The sequence below is a fragment of the Bos indicus x Bos taurus genome, chromosome 5 (assembly GCF_003369695.1).
Source record: "Bos indicus x Bos taurus breed Angus x Brahman F1 hybrid chromosome 5, Bos_hybrid_MaternalHap_v2.0, whole genome shotgun sequence".
In the NCBI taxonomy this organism is placed as follows: Eukaryota; Metazoa; Chordata; class Mammalia; order Artiodactyla; family Bovidae; genus Bos; species Bos indicus x Bos taurus.
In genome coordinates, this window is record NC_040080.1 from 11,799,136 (window position 1) to 11,814,905 (window position 15,770).

Below are 15,770 nucleotides of genomic sequence, written 5' to 3' on the forward strand. Positions count from 1 at the left end.
GAAGGGAAGGCACGGGGGGTCAGGCTGCTGGCTGTGCTCTCCTGCTCTCTCCAATTATTTGATATCATTTTTAACTCAGTGCTGAATTAGAGCCGGGAGGGGTTGCCATGGAAACCGTGTCCGGGTGCCTGTGGTTTAACTCGCTGCAGACAATCACTCTGACGCTCCAGAGGAGGGAGGGCACGGATGCGATCGGACAGGGCTGGGGCACTGGAGACCTTTCTCCCTCGATTATATTTCTTTCAGTCTCCTTTTGTAATTTCCTCTTCCTGGCCTATGGCTCAGCCTCCCTGAGCCCTTGAATGCTGTCCTGGCGGCTCCTTCCCTTGTGTACACACGAGCGTGTGTTGACAGGCGGCCGCACGCCCCCTGTCTGTGCAGGGGAGGAGGAAGGACAGCCTCAAGGCCCAGCCGAGGGCCAGGCAGGTGGACGAGGAGGGATCCTTTGACCGCTAAGTAGCTGCTTCGCAAGAGTTTATGCAAAATTTCTAGGAATGTACAGTTCTGATCAGGACCCACTATCAAGTCTCTGTGAGTGCCAGGCCTGCTTGGGGAATATCTAGAGCATCATGTGCGGCTGCCATCAGCTGCAGCTGTGTCCCCAGCACAGCGGCTGTGGTCGGAGGATCTCTGTCTAGAGCTGCGCCTGTGTGAGCCCAGCAGGCCTTCAGACCTCATGTGCCCAGAACAGCGCACCTGTGTGTTACCCACACCTGTGCAGGCTGCGGGGGCCTGTCCTCTGCCCCCACAAGCACCAGTCTCCCAGTTCTGCTGTACCCATCAGGGTTCCAGGGGGACACCTCCCCCTGGTTACCCCAACCCAGGCAGAGGTCCAGCTGGGACCTCCCCCAGTTACCCCCCCTACCCAGGAAGGGCTCCAGCTGGGACCTCCCGCAAGTTACCCCCAACCCAGGAAGGGGTACAGCTAGGACTTCCCCCCAGTTACTCCCTCCCCAGAGAGGGTCCAGCTAAATTCCTGGAACAGGGGCCTACTAGCTCTCTTCTCCCTAGGGTTTGCTCCTGTCTCACTGGGCTGGGGGTGGGGGCGGTGGTGGTCACCCAGTGGAGGGCTCCCAGTTAGGAGAGAATTCCATCTTGGTCTGAAGAGTGTGACCTGTGTAGCCCAGGCCCAGTCAGCCAGAGGCCAGTCAGGCAAGGTGGGTCACTCGGGCATCAGGTGGATGACCCACCCGGAGGCCTTCTTGTCCTCCCGGCCACTTCCTCTCCTGGCCGCCGTCCCCAGGCCTCCGGTCCATGATTTTGATCCTGTCTGCTGAACCCTTAGGAGAGGTCATCTGTGTGAGCCCCAAGTCCTGTCGGCCTGTCCCTGGAGTCAGTCTTAAAAGCACAGGATGTTAAACGGGGTACCTCCTGCAAACCCAGAGACCTCCCCGAGACTGGTGAAACCTGCTCCCCTAAAGTGCCCTTGGGGAACCCCTCTTCCATCACACAGCAGGGTCCCTGGGTCATAGGTGCACCTCCTACCCCACGGTGTCAGCCCTCAGCTTCAAGGTGGCCAAGCTCACGGCAGGGCTGATGCAGACCCGGGTCTCTGTGCTCCCCCACTGCCCTTCCAGGGGTGCCCCAAAGCCAGGCCTCAGCTGGGAGTTTCCATTCACCTTAGGGGACTGGGGACACCCCATGACCCTGCCTGGGGACCCTGTCCCAGCTCCCAGTTCCAGGCTCGCCTCCCGCCCAAGGAAACCAGGAGGCATGTAGGAAAATACAGTCTTTATTGGTCATCTGAAACAACAAACCAGAAATATAATTTTGCCTTTAAAAATCTTCTGTCTCAGGCTAAGACTCCACCATTGACAACACCCAGCCTTCCCCCACTCCCCGAATCCCCAGATCCGGTGTCAGCCAGCACCTCAAAAGAAGGAAGACTGTGGCCAGCCGGGTGGGCAGCCTGCACTCGGCACCCCCGTCCTTGTCCTGCCTCAGACCCGTGTTCTGGGCACCCACCCCCCCCGAGACCTCCCGTCTCAGAGCCAGAAACCGGCCTGATGGCTCCCAACCCTCCATAAGCTGGGGAAGGCTGGTCCTGCAGAGAGAGCCCCAGACTCACCTCAGATCACACTGACCAAGGAGGCAGACCTGGGCAAGGAGAGCCTGCACTGCCCCCTCCCACCCCCGCCCCCAGCCTCGGTCCCTTTGGTGGTTTAGGGGCTACGGGTAGAGATAGACAGGCTCCCAGGGCTGTGCTCTGGTTTGGGCCCCAGTCTAGGGGCCGCGAGGATTGTGGGAAGCCAGGTGGAGCAGACAGAACGCTGGGAAAGGGACCCCGCCCCCCCACTGATGCCTCTGAGCAGAATGCAGGCGGCCTTTCGCTGCTCCCAGCGTCTGCTTGGGATGTGCTGGCAGGGCAGTCACAGAGTATGAGCCAGTCCCCCACCCCGAGGTCACAGGCCCAGGGATGCTGAAGGTAGGGGCGGGGGGATGAAGGTGCAGAGCAACAGTTCTGGGGCTGCAGGCTGCGGGAGTGGGGGTGGGGGACCCCACAGGGCCTGGCAGGGATGTACTTCGGCAGCGCTGAGGACAAGCCCGGTCGGTGGTCTGTACCTAGACACCCGGGGGGCCCGCTGTCCACACACGCTGCAGCCTCAAGGCTTCTGGGCCAGCAGTGTCCCCCAGAAAGCCCAGCAGGAGAGGTGTGAGCAGGTTACCATGGCAACGAGCAGCCTCATCCAGCACCTCCACCTTGGCCCCTGGGGAGGATCTGAAAGGAATCCTCGTGGCCATGGGTTTGGGCTTCTCCCCATCAGCTGTGGGAGGTTGTGTCAGCAAGCAGGAGATTGTGTGGTCTGGGTGCCGAGACCATGTGGGAGGCCTGGCTCTGCTCCCCGAGGTTCTACGACCTCTGTCCCCATGAGACTGTGAGTGCAATGCCGAGCGACTGGGAGAGTGACCAGTGAGCAGGGAAGGGAGGTCAGTAACTCAGGGCCTGGTGGTGTCAGCCAGAGCGTGGTGCTGGGTTTCCAAGCGCCGGTCTCAATGGCAGGGCTGGTCTGACTGCACGTTGGTACCAGCCACTGGAAGCTGGGCCCAACATCGACCAGCTCAGAAGAGAGTTCCAGAAACTGGCCCCGCACCCCAGATGCAGGCTAAATGAGTCAAGCCAGAGGTGGGGAGCATCACAGGCTGTAAGCTCTGACTGCAGGAGAGGCTGAAGGGGCATGGGGGCGCCGGGCCCAGGAGCCTCTGTGGCACACCTGTCCTTTCTGCCCACAGTCCAGAGCTCTGGGGGCCCCAGGAGGAGCGTCAGCACACGCTGGTGGCTTCCGGAGGCTCAGAGTCCATGGAGGCTGGGAGGAAGGTGGAAAGGGGATGGCAGAGAGAGAGCCAGCGCACTCCCCCACCCTCTTTGCCGGGCTCTCAGGCCACGGAGGAGATCTGCTTCTGGTCCTCCTGCTCGCCCTCCGGGTCGCCCATGAGGGGCTGGCGCTTCTTGAGCTCGCGGTGGTACTTGGCCATGAGGGAGGCGTAGATGCAGCCGTAGGCGGCGGCCACCACCATCATGATGCAGACCACACCGCAGACCACGCCCGCGATGATCACCGTGCCGATGGCCCGCCGCACGCTCACAGGCCGTGGCCTCTGCTTCTGAGGGCAAGCGGTGCTGGGCTCGGGCTCGGGCTCAGGGCCCGGCTTGGGCTTGGCAGGCTCCGGGCTGGCCTTGGTGCAGGGCGGCCCGGAGACCTCCTGCCCGGCTGAGCTATTCTGATCCTCCAGCTGGGAACAGTAGTTGAACATCTCCATGGGGACCATGCGCATGTCCTTCCCTCTCAGCTCCTTGGGCAGGGTGCAGGCCAGCTGGTCCAGGCGCCCCCCTGCATCGGGAGAGAGAAAAGGTGGGATGAGAACCAGCAGTCCCTGTCCCAGCCCCAGGTCCCACGTGGAGGGCCCAGGAGGACCATTTTCCACCAGCAAGGCAGTGAGTCCTGCAGCCACAGTGATAGGAGAGGAAAGTGGGGGACTAGCGTGTATGAAGCCTAGAGCCGGGGAGGTGGGTACACATGATGGCATTTAATCCATGCAGAAGCCTTGTGACGTGGACAGTGTCCCTGTTCCTATTTGATAGAGAAGCACCAGACATCCCCACCTTGCCTGCTCCCTGGAGTCAAACCAGCCACCCCCTGCCCGGTGCTCAGGAAGGAGGGGCCATGACCCAGATGCAGTCCATACCCCTCCTTGCCTGATCCCCGCTGGCCCACCCAGGCACTGTCCTGATCCCTGCTGACCTGTCTGTAATCCCCGGCACCGTTCTCCCCAGAGTCTCATGCCCCCAGGCTCCTCGAGCTAACACCAAGGGCAGAAGTCAGAGCCACACTCCTCCAAGAGGGACCTTGGTCCCTAAGGTACCTCCTTGGAGAAGGGAGAGGAGAAACCACAAGAGTGGTGTCCTTCTTAGAGCAACAGTGGCCCCGTCAGTGCCCTGGCCGTAGCACTCTGAGCCCAGAGGCATCTTGTTAGGGCACTCCGAAGACCCCTGAAGGCAGAGGAGGGGCCATAGCCAACGAGGGCATGCAGGCCACAAGGCTGCCCAGGCTCGCCCAAATGACGGCAGAGCCAGACTTGACCTGGGGGAGGCGGGTGCAGATCGCAGGTGGGACGAGAGGAGAGGAGCTGCCCAGACACCCCCTTTTGGCCTCTTTCAGTGTCCGGAGACCAGGATGCAGGCACTGCCTGCCCCAGTGGAAGGGCCTGGGCTTCTACCCCCTGTCCCTGCCGGCGCCCAGCCCAGCTGCTGCAGACTCCCCACACAATAGACATCAGTCTTTCCCGGGTGCAGGAAAAGCCTAGGTTCTTTGTTTTGGTTTGGTTGGTGTCTTTTGGAGGCGTGCAGGGTGGAAAACAGCTCCAAGAGTGACAAGATCCTACAATGTACATTCCCCTCCGTGCTCTTTTCTTCCTGGTGACCGATGACCGTTTGGAGGGGCAAGGATGTCCCCTGCAGGTCACACATCGTTCTGGTTGTCCAATTCCCCCGTGCCGCCAACCGCCTATGCAAGGCTTGCACCCTGTGAACTGTGTCCAGGGCCTTTGTACCAGCGGGAACTGGCCATGGAGATGGGGCGACCTCACCTTCCTGCTCCAAAAACCTGAGGCCGACTCCCTCCCGGCCACGTCATCTTGTGCAAAGTACCTAAGTCGCGTAATCGCTCACGAGGCTCGATTTTCATGGCTGTCATAAGAATGACCATCTCAGCTGCTCTAAGGGGTCAAGCAGGTCATGGGTATGGAAAGATACTTGGAAACTGGAAACTATACAAGTGTTCATTATTATTTCTCCTCTCACAAAAAATGGGAGCAATTACCACAGTGACTAATATTTTATGGCACTTCATCATTTGTAAAATGTTTTTAATTAACTAACGTATGAGAATATTAGGCAAATAATGAGATTGTGGAAACACTCTGAAACAAAAGGAGTCAGCCTGATGAAAGCGTTAGAGTCCTTTTCACATCAATTCATTCATTCAGCAAATATTCTTGGAGCCCTACTTTGTGCTGGGCACCAAATTGGGTCTAGTTAAGCCTGGTTAAATATTACGACTTCTACCAGCAAGCAAGTGGACATATAAATGAGTGAGCTTTACTGCAGACCCACTTTACACTGAGTACTTTTCCAGTTACTTTCCATGTGTTTCCAATTTAATCTGCACAGGGATTCTCTGAGGCAGATATTGTTATTTGCCCCATTTCGCTGATGGGGGCACAGCCACAGAGGCTAGCCTACTTTCTCAAGATCACACAGCTAGTAAGTGGCAGATCCACGAAGCCAACCCAGATCTGGCGCTTTTAACCAGGAGGCTTATATCTTTGCCCTCCTGTCCATTTCATTTAATCATTTTGAAGCTTTTTCTAGGACTTGCCCGGGGTTAACAAAAGGAGTAAGGGAAGGAACTGGAAACCAGAGGCTTTGGGCTTCTTAGCTAAAGCTTTGATAACAGAATTTCTTGGGAGGAGGAGTTGAGATCAGCGTCAATATGAAAATGGGATTGCATCTGCGGATCTGAATTCCGCTCTACCTCCTGAAACTGTGGGTGTGTAAGAGGTGGCTGCATTATTCAGAGGAGCGAGGGTGGTTTTAATCCATCCCCTCTTCCCTGGGCCCAGGGATGCCGAGGGGACAGTTACACGGTGTGTTCAAGCCTGTCCTGAAAACCTACAGAAGGGAGAGCACGTGGCAGGGAGTCAGTCTGGAGAGAGAGAGGGTAGAGAAGGACGGCTGGAGTGGAGGAGACACAGGAGGAAGGGGCAGCACCAGGCCCTCTGCCTGCTGCTGGCCCGTCCAGTCTCCCCTGCACTCACCTCGGTAGGAGAACCACTCGAGCCAGCGCTTGAAGTCCCGCAGGTGGCAGTCACACTCCCAGGGATTGTCTGCCACCTGCAGCAGCTGCAGGCCGGCCAGGGGCTCAAAGGTCCGGCGGTCCAGGCTCTGCAGGCGGTTGGCGCGCAGTGACAGGGAGCGCAGGGCAGGCAGCCCGTCGAAGAGGCCAGGCGGCAGCCGGGACAGCCCGTTGAGGGACAGGTCCAGGTGGCGCAGGCGCTGCAGGGGCCGCAGCAGCGCGGCGTCCAGGGCCCGGAGGCTGTTGTTTCGGAGCTGCAGCTCCGTCAGGTTGGCCAGGTCCCCGAAGGCCATGCGCGGCAGCCGGTCCAGGAAGTTGTTGGAGAGGTCCAGCCGCTGCAGGCCCGACAGGTTGGCGAAGGCCCCGCCGGGCAGGGAGCTCAGCCTGTTGTTGAGGAGCAGGAGGCTGCGGGTGGCGGCCGGCAGGTCCGGGGGCGGCGCAGTCAGGCCCAGGCCGCTGCAGTCCACCTGCAGGCCGCGGCCGTCACACGTGCAGGGGAAGGGGCAAGCAGGGACAGCCTCCGCCGTGCACAGGGCGATCCAGCAGGCGAGCCCTGGGGGACAGACAGGGGACAGAGGGACAGACGGTCACCGCCTCCTCCTGTTGTCCTCTTCATGCAGATCCCACAGCGGGGCCTTGCCAGGATCCCCATGGCCACCCACAAGCGTGCACTAGCGTGTCCTAACCACGTGAGACAGAACTCAGTACCGCAGCACCCTCACGTGAACAGATCCCGGGTGGTGGGTCACCTCGGGCACCTGGGCCCCTGACACGATAGACGGACACGACAGAGGACGTGGGGCTGTGAGGGGACCTTCCACGTCCCTCTCCAGGGGCGCTGCAGTGGGAAAGATTCTCTTCCCTTCTCTCGATGCCCACCCCCCACACGCACCTAGAGCCGCATGGAGAGTGGGTGGGGGCCGTGCTGTAAGGGGCACACCAAGCCCCCCTACCCCAGCCTGCAGGAATCCCACAGCCAAGACGGTCCAGCACCTCAGGGTGAGGAGGGAGCCCCGGCACCCAGTTCCCATCCCGAGACTGCTGTGGAAATGACAGGGTGAGACGCCAGTTCCCCCTCCACGCAGAGGACGCTGGGGTGCAAGCCACACAAATCTTGGGCCTGGACACGCCCCACATCTGTTCTCGCTCCACGAGCAGCCTTGCCCTTAGCTGGGGGCTCCGTCCCCAATTTCTGCAGGAGGAATCCGATGGCAGCGTTCCTCTCGTGGTCTCACAGTTTGCCCAGAGCCCTTGTGGCGGGGCTGCAGGGGAAGGGGCCCTCAGAAAACAATGCCTCGCTCCGGGGTCTACCCTTCTAAGAGTGAACTCAAAGCCCCCTTCACTGTCCTGGGTGTCCCCGTGGAGGGGGAGGGAGGCTGGCCAAGCTCAGAGGAAGGCCCCAACCAAGGAGCGATGGACAAGTTCAGACCCACGCTAGCCACTTGGCTCCACTGGGAGGGGCAGCACCTCCCTGACCAGGTCCAGGAGGGGGTGGCTCTGAATCTATGTCCAGCAGGGGTCTGGGGTCTGGTGTCCCGAAGGGCAGGGCCTGAGGGAGCAGGACAGGACTGCACCCCCTTTCCTGGAGGGTCAGTGACACCTGAGAGACCTGACCAGGCTGACACCTGAGCCTCTCTGTTCTCAGGGGCGAAATGAGCACAGGTAGGGCCGTGGATGCCAGCTGGAGGCCCTTCCGGCCACCCGAGGTCACCTGCTGGACCGCTGACCTGTCGCCCTCTGAGCCGACTGTGGTCCAGGCAGCCTGCCCAACTCCCCCCGCCCTGCCACTCGGAAGTCAGCCTCCCTTCCTTCGGGCCCCACTTTCCCCAGAGAAACACTCAGCCCATCCGGCCTCCCCACTCAGAAGGACCGACAGGACTAGAGATCACCGTCCCCCCGCCCCGAGAAATTCGGGCCAGCGTGAAAGCTCCGGTGACGAGAAAACAGAGCCGTGTGTTGCGAGGTGTTGAGTGATTCTAGAAGGAGGCTGAAAGGGGAGCTTGGCGTCTCGGGGCTCAGCCGCTCTGCATGGTGAATAATTCAGCTCGTCTATGTCGTGGGGCGGTGGCATCTCAGGGCTGACCGGGCGCCGGCAGGTCAGGTGGACGGACGTCCCCCCGGGATGATTCTTATCTCTTACCCCGTAGCCCTGACCCTTCAGCTGTGCGAGAATTCCCAGGGCTTCCTTCACCCGACAGCTCACTAGTCTCCCCAGTGGGAAGTGGGCGGCCTCTGTGTACCCATATACAGGGGAGGCCTGGACCACACCCCTAGAGCCCTTCCAGCGCCATGTCCCCAGAGCCCACTGGTTCCCTCCATCGTGGGGCCCTAAGAGCGGGCTCCAGGCCCACTCAGCCTCCAGCCAAGCACAACAAGAGGTTTGCCATTAGAAGAGGGAGATGGGGCCCCTGGGCTCAGGAGCAGACCCGTCTAAGGGGACAGACCTGCATGTGGGACCCCGCTCCCGATCCGCCCATCACGGAGCTCAGAGGTGGCTCTTCCCCTGGAACCACGGGCAGGGCTGGTGACAGACACCCGGGCAGATGGTCCCTGCAGCCCCGCTAGCCCGACCTCCCCCCACCACCCACTCACAAGAGATCCGCCTCCACAGAGCGAGCCAGGTGTGCCCCTTGGTGCCCCTTGGCTCAGGGCTGCCGCCCGGGGCCAGCATGGTGGCTGACTGCGGCCAGGCCCTGCGCCTCCGGGGAGAGGAGCCCCCGTCCGGCCGTTCAGTCACTCCTGAGAGAGAGGGAGAGAGAGATGAGCAAAGCGGGCATCAGGTGTTCCAGCCCAGGGGTTGTGGAGGGGGCTGGTGTCTCTTTACACTCCTCTCCCGTTCTTCTCAGCTCTGATTCCCTGGCTGGGGGAGAAGGGGAGGGAGAGGGCTGAGAAGCCAGGAACCTCAGCCTCCCTGGATGAGTCAGGGAGCGTGCAGGGGCAGGCGGGCATCCCGGGAGCCCTCAGATGGAGCCCAGATGGCACTGAGCTCCGGGCTAGGAGGTTCAGGAGCTGTCCATCCCCCTCAACCCCAGCCCCCATCCTCTGCCTGCCCCTTCTCCTTATCTCCCTGGATGATCTCCTGAACGTGTTTGGAGTCATGTGACCTCTGTGTACAAGCCTCCCCCACATCCCAGGTGCCTAAAGCCAGGGCTACCTGGCTCCCCACCCCACTGCACTCTTACCATGGCCCCCAGGGAGGCAGAGACCAGGCCCAGCGCAGGGGCAGTCGGTAGGTCAGTCAGTGGGTGGGTCACGGGAGAGCCCCAGGCCCCGCTTTCGCCGCGGGGCAGCCCCCTGCTTTTCCTCCACGGTCTCCTAGTGGGGGAGCAGCCGTACTCCGTCCTCCGCCTCCGGCAGGTCTGGGGAAAAACTCATCAGCTCAGGGGCTCGTGCTGCAGTGGGGAGACAGGTCCAGCAGAGGGTGAGCTTGCAGGGCCAGGGACAAGGAGAGGGGGTTCTACGTCCCAGGGGACCTGCTCCCACCCCAACCCAATGGCACAGGCCCTCCCTGCTTCCCTCCCAATGTGGCCAGGGGCCCCATCACAGCTGGGCCTGGCGCCAGGTGGGGAAGGCCAGTTGGGAGGGGGACCGCGATGCTGCTCGCAGAGGGCGGCCACATGGGTCCCCCCGGTGGCTCCAGGTTGCAGCCTCCCGCTCCCCCTCCCACAGCCAGTTTAATTCTGGGAGCCCGGGAGCCAATGGCAGAGCCGAGCAGACGCTGAGGAGGTGGGAGGAGCTGCTGGGGGCCTGCTGAGCCCTGGAATCTCATCACCATCAGGGTTTCCCTCGGGCACCAGGGGCCTCTCCCGCCTCCTCCCCCCTTCCATACAGCTGCCAAGCTGCCTCCTGGCCTCTCGAGCCCAGTCGGAGAGCAGCGCCCGCGGGTCCTTAGCAGCGGCCAGGCAGGGGCACCTGCTTAGCTTGGGGGCCACTCGGGATGAGGGGGGTAGGGAGGGAGGGGACCGCTGTGGTGGGGTGGGGCGGACCTGGCTCTGGCTCTGGACTTCAGCCCCCACCCCCTGCTCTGGAGGGCTCACAGCATCGCAGGGGCTGCAGAGGAGGCACGCTGGGCAGGTGTGGAGTGAGGGCGCAACCTTGAGGATGGACCAGGGTCCTGAGCTTGGCGATGGAGGAGCAGCTCAGGGGTCATCTCCGGATGCCCCCCCACCTCCCAGCACCAGACCCCATGGGCTCCTGGCTGAAACACCCAGGTCAGGGTGGGCTCTGGGTTCCAGTCTGTGCCAGCCGCTCTGTAAGTTAAACCCCATCGGCTCCCTGGGTCTCAGTCTCCTTATCTCGAAGGCAATAAGCAAAACATACTGTCCCCCACGAGACCAGTCTAATCGTGGGAGGCGAGTTCATGTCTGCTGAACTCAGGACACACTGTCTTGGAAGACAGTCTAGGTGACCCCAGGTAGACACAAGGAGAAGCCAGGGCCCCTATCCTCCCCAGGGAGGGGTCAGCAGCTTACAAGCCTGGCCGCTGACCACTCTTTCCTGCCCCCAACCTCACACCCCTGTTCCTGAGCCCATGCCAGGCAAGCAGCTGTCACATGGCAGTCACCGTGGGCCAGGCTCACACACAGCCTCCAGACCTCCATCACCGAGGTCACTGTCCACCCTCTCGGCCCCGACCCTCGGAATAGCCCCTCAATGCTCCCACCAGCAAGGACCCTCATGTCAGCCGCTCAAAGCATCCACCCGGTACTGGGCGGGTCAGCAGCCACCCAGGCTCAGAGATGAAGACCAGCTAGCCTGGTCACACGGCCGGCCAGGGACAGAGGCCCGCTCCCTGGTGATGGTTCCCTGCAGTGGCCCCAGCAGGTGTGGGCTGAGCAGGGTGCACACACGCTCCCAACATGGCATGTGGGGAGACAACCCCAGAGAGCGTGCAGCCCGGGCACGTGCTGACACACGCATACGCATGCACTCACGCACCCTCAGATGCTGCCCCTCCGGCAGTTCTCAGGTGCCCCCAGCAGACAGGTGCATGGGGTGGCGGGGGAGGGACCGCTGGCCTAGAATCAAGATCGAGAGAGGCCCCTAGGGGGTGCTTCCACACTCAGACCCACCCACGGGTCTTTCCGGCTGCCATGGGGAGACACGTGGCGGAGAGCCCTCTCCCCCAAGCCCAGGCCCCATGCCCACCTGGGCTCATCCCCACCTCCCCACCCAATCCCCAGAGTGAGCACCTGTCCGTGAAGGTGACTTGAGTGCAGGTCCTGGCACCCCACCCCCCAGCGTGAGGTGCATTAAAGCCAGCCAGGTCCATTAAAGCCACTGTCTGGGGGGAGGGGACACTGGTGGCCCTGAGATCTCCAGAGAAGCCTGACAAGAACAAGCCCCTCCCCAGGTCCATGGGGTGCAGACTGCTCCTTGGGGAGTGGTCCTGCCTGCCTGGGGACCCCAGAAGCACGCCTCAGGGACCCCTGGGCCCAGAACTCTGCCCTCCGGCCCACCTTCAACTTGAGGACCCCCTTCCCCCAACAAAACCCGGAAGCTTTCAGCCTCGTTAGGAAAGTGTGACCTACATCAGGAAGCTGGGGGCACAGCTGCTAAGGCAGGCGCTGGCCGCTGAGGAATAAATTCACACTGTCTGGGAGGGGAGACCCCACACACCGTCTGGGAGGGGAGACCCCACTCAGGTGGAGAACGGAAACAAGTGAGGGTGGGGGTCTCCAGGCTCCGAGCCCCTCAGCCCTGTGGGCATTTTTGTCCAGTCCAGGGACAGGGGCACAGAGCGGAGGGCAGCCGTGCTGAGAGAATCGGGGCTGAGATTGGTCAAGAGCTGAGAGTCGAGCACCCTGAGTACCCCCTCAGAGCAGAAACTGGGGCTTTATGCCCCACCCAGCCTCCTGCTACTCAAGGGCAGTCCAGGGATCAACAGCACCAGCCTCCCCAGGGACTTTCTAGACCCAGGCCAGGCCGATGGGGTTGGAACCTGCCTCTTAGAAGATCTCAGGCAATTCATGTATCTGGTCAAGTTTGAAAGGCCCTGGGCTTGGTCACTCCTCTCCTGGGGGGCTATGTCAGGGGCCCGGGCAGCAGGGGGCAGTGCTGGAGTGGTACGGGTACTGGAAGCATCACCTCCTGCAGGAAGGCTCTGGACCGGGGAGACATGTTACCATAGCCACAAGTAGCTGTGCGTGGTCCCTGGTCCCCCAGCTATTCCCCGGGCTGAGACGCGCTGTCAGCCCCACTTGCAAATGGGAAAACAGAGGCCCTGGAGACTCAGTATCTTGTCTCAGGTCAGGCAGTAGAAGGTGGCAGGCTTGTGTCCGAGCAGTCCAGCGACCAGTCTGCTAACCCGGCTGTCTTTGCAGGCCTTTAGGCCGGTCCTGCTTTGCCCTGCCTGCACATGGAGGCTGCCGGAGCAGGAGGCAGGGGGCAGGGACGGGCTGCACCCTCTCAGCTGCCCAGCTTCACAGCTGACCCCATGTCTCCTTGTCCGCTGGCTCAGTGTACCTGATGCAGTTGTTCTTATCAAACTGGTCGCCCCCTCCCCGACGCCCTTCTTCCCAGGGACGCTCACAGATGCCATGGGGAGAGTCCTGGGGGGCAGGGGTCTTCCTAGAGGGGTGGGGAGGATGCTTTCTAGAACCCCTGCAGCAGGGGCTGTGCACTGAGGTGAGCATGTGGGCTGGGAGCTCCAGGGAAGCCGGGGCGGGAGGTGCTGACGGGCAGGAGGCGGCAGCTGGAGCAGAAGGGCCCACGTGCTCCCTCCCAGCCGCGTGGGGGGCCGTGTCCCCTGGAGACTTGGGGGCCAGAGTACCCTGGAGACTCGGAGGCGGGCGCCTCGCCTGGCCCCGTGAAGGAGAGGCCTGCCGTGTTCCTGCCTCCTGCAGACACCCAGCTTGGGGGGCCTCTGATCTCTCTGTGCTTCTGCACCCACCCTCTCTCCCCCTCCAGGCAGGGCTGGCTCAGTCTCCAGTTAGAAACCTCCAGGAAACCCCACAGGCCTGGTGTCCACGCCCCTCCTCACTGCTGCCAGGTCACGTCCATCCCCCTTAGCCCGGTCCACACCCCACAGCCGGCAGCGTCCACTGTGCCTTGACTGGCGCGCCTGCCCCTGGGACATCATGCCGACCGGCCGCACACCCTCCCCCCTGGACCTCCACCCCAGAGCAAGACTTCTGCAGTCTGCACTCTGCGGAGAGGTGAAGGTCACAGAGGCGAGAGGCCAGGCTGAGGCCACTGCCCAGGGCCCCGAGGGCAGCGCCCTCCTTCCCGCCTACCCAAGCCCAAAGACCCCCCCATAGGCAGGACTGGGGCACCCACGCTGAGCCCTGGGGGGTGGCACCAGGGCTGTGCCCTCCACCCGCAGCCGCCGGTCTGGCCTTCCGGGCCCTTCCCACCTCTTCCCTGCCCGGCACCCGGAACACGCGCGGCTCAAGCAGTGCGGAAGCAGGTTTTTTTAAATCTCTAAATTTGTTCTTGGAGGAGACAGCCTCCTGGTTCATTTTTAAATGCGAGTCCCGTTTTCATCCCCAACTTCCTACAGCCTGGCTTCCTTGTCAGACACTCCCGATCTCAAGCAGACCCTCTGGGAAGACGGACATAAAGTACCCCCACCCCCGTCACTTCTCATAGGAGTTGCTCTTGGGCAGGCTCTGGACTAGGCTCAATGGTGGCCTCGGGCAGGCAGGAGATGAGGAGGTCTGATCTGTGTAGTGGTGGGGAGAGACCTCCCCTGGCACCCCAACCTTTACAGACCCCTTCCCAGCCCCTCAGCTTGGGGACTGAAATGCGGGCAGGGTTTGCTCGCTTGGCCCCAGACACAGCTTCCAGGCAAACGCAAAGGAGCCAGATCGGATCTTAAGAAGCCTCCCCCTCCTCCTTCCGCCACCCCCGGCTGGCTTCCCTGGTCTCCCTCTCTTGGCAGAGCCGAGCCTGTGCAGTGGGGAGGGGGGAATCGCTGTGGGTTTCCCTCCCAGCTGGACTCCTCCACCCGTCTCCACGTGCTCAGCCTGCCCCCCAGCACCCCACCCCATGTAGTTATCTAAGCTGCCGGGCGTCAATCTGAGTCAGACCAGGTGATACCCAGCCATGGCCTGACAGCCAGGTGCCAGCCTGCCCCCGCCCACCCCAGGCAGAAGACAGCAGCTCAGGGAGAGGACAAGGAGGCCCGGACGCCTGGTCAGGGGGCCTCTGTCCTGCACTGTCTTGTCCTGGCCACCCCAAGCTGAGTCCACCACCCCCTCTAAGGCTTTCTGACCCTTTTGTAGGTAGAGGGGGTGTACAGACTCCAGCCTCAGCTTGGTTCCTGGGGCCCCCACCAGGCCTGGGTGGGCTGAGAGCTGATCCAGAGCCTTGAGGAAGGGCAGGAGGAAGGGCTTGGAGGCTCCCCTCCCTCGTCCACTCCCAGCCACGCCCCCCAGGGAGGCTCCGCTGGAACCTAGGGACTAAGGTCCAGCTGGGGCAGGCTCCCCTGCACCCCCGTCTAAGGGCAGCCTCCTGGAGGCCAGCGCCCCACACTGAGGGCATCCTGTAGAGAGGTCAGTCAGCCCCCTGAGGTCCAGTGCCCCAGGCTGCCCCCTACCCCACAGACGTCCGCTGTGTCCCCTTCACATGGCACCCAGATCCCAGGGCTGTCTGTGCCGAGCTGGGCATGCAGGTGGCCCAGGGCCCCCGGCTGGCGCCCCACATGCTGCAGGGATGGTTTCTATGCCACCGGGCCTGTCGTCTGGCCCTGTGGCTGCCTTCTCCCTCCTCCTCCGGCAGAATGCTGGCTCCTGTCCCCAACACTGGGAGGTCAGAGTTCCCTGTGCCCTTCAGCTGCCCAGATGTCCGGTCCTGAGTCCCGCCCCAGCCCCAGCCATTGCCCCCAGGTAGGAGGCATAGCAGCTGTCCCTGCAGGCACAGAACCCAGCAAGGATGGGCTCGGGCCCCAAGCCCAGCTCCCGCAACGCCCCCCCCACCCAACCCTGCACCCCCGCTGAGCACTCAGCACTCACCTTTGGCAGGAACAAGCCCCTTGAATCAGTGGTCTGAGCCGTCCAGCCAGCCCCTCCTGGAATTCCTGGAGGAATCAGACAGCGGCACAGCCCGATCCCCAGCAGGACCTGGGTCCCCAGCAGGACCCGGCAGCAGTGCACCGGCGGGAGCAGCCTGCGGCTGGCTGCCTCCTCCTGGGGCCAGGGCTGCCGGGTCAATGGCAAACGGAGGAGGAGAGGGAGGGACAGAGGGAGCCGCGGAGAGGGGCAGGCGGGGAGGGGCGCGTGTGTGCAAGCAGAGAGCAGCGGAGTGACAGTGGGGGAACATCCGCGATGACAGCGACAGGCGCGCACACGGGAGGCGGGCGCTCGGGCGGGCGGGCGCACACACACGGAGGCGCTCACCCTTGAAACCTCCCATTTCAGAGGGAGCCGCGGCCGGCCGTGAACTCCAGGGGCAGAAGCGCTGTGCACCAGCGCCCCC

The 15,770-nt window shown here is 62.5% G+C and overlaps 2 protein-coding genes across 2 annotated transcripts in view; one reads left to right on the forward strand and one right to left on the reverse strand.

The window, feature by feature from the left end:
* The window catches only part of CACNA2D4 (calcium voltage-gated channel auxiliary subunit alpha2delta 4), a 68,038-nt gene that overhangs the window by 37,143 nt on the left and 15,125 nt on the right, over positions 1-15,770 (forward strand). The window lies entirely within an intron of this gene.
* On the reverse strand, positions 1,715-15,723 carry LRTM2 (leucine rich repeats and transmembrane domains 2). The gene is made up of 5 exons (XM_027540936.1): positions 15,308-15,723; positions 9,536-9,745; positions 8,946-9,092; positions 6,316-6,906; positions 1,715-3,830 (listed from the first exon to the last, which is right to left on the reverse strand). The coding sequence occupies exons 3-5, from the start codon at positions 9,022-9,024 to the stop codon at positions 3,376-3,378; spliced, it is 1,125 nt and encodes a 374-aa protein (XP_027396737.1). The 5' UTR covers positions 9,025-9,092; positions 9,536-9,745; positions 15,308-15,723; the 3' UTR covers positions 1,715-3,375.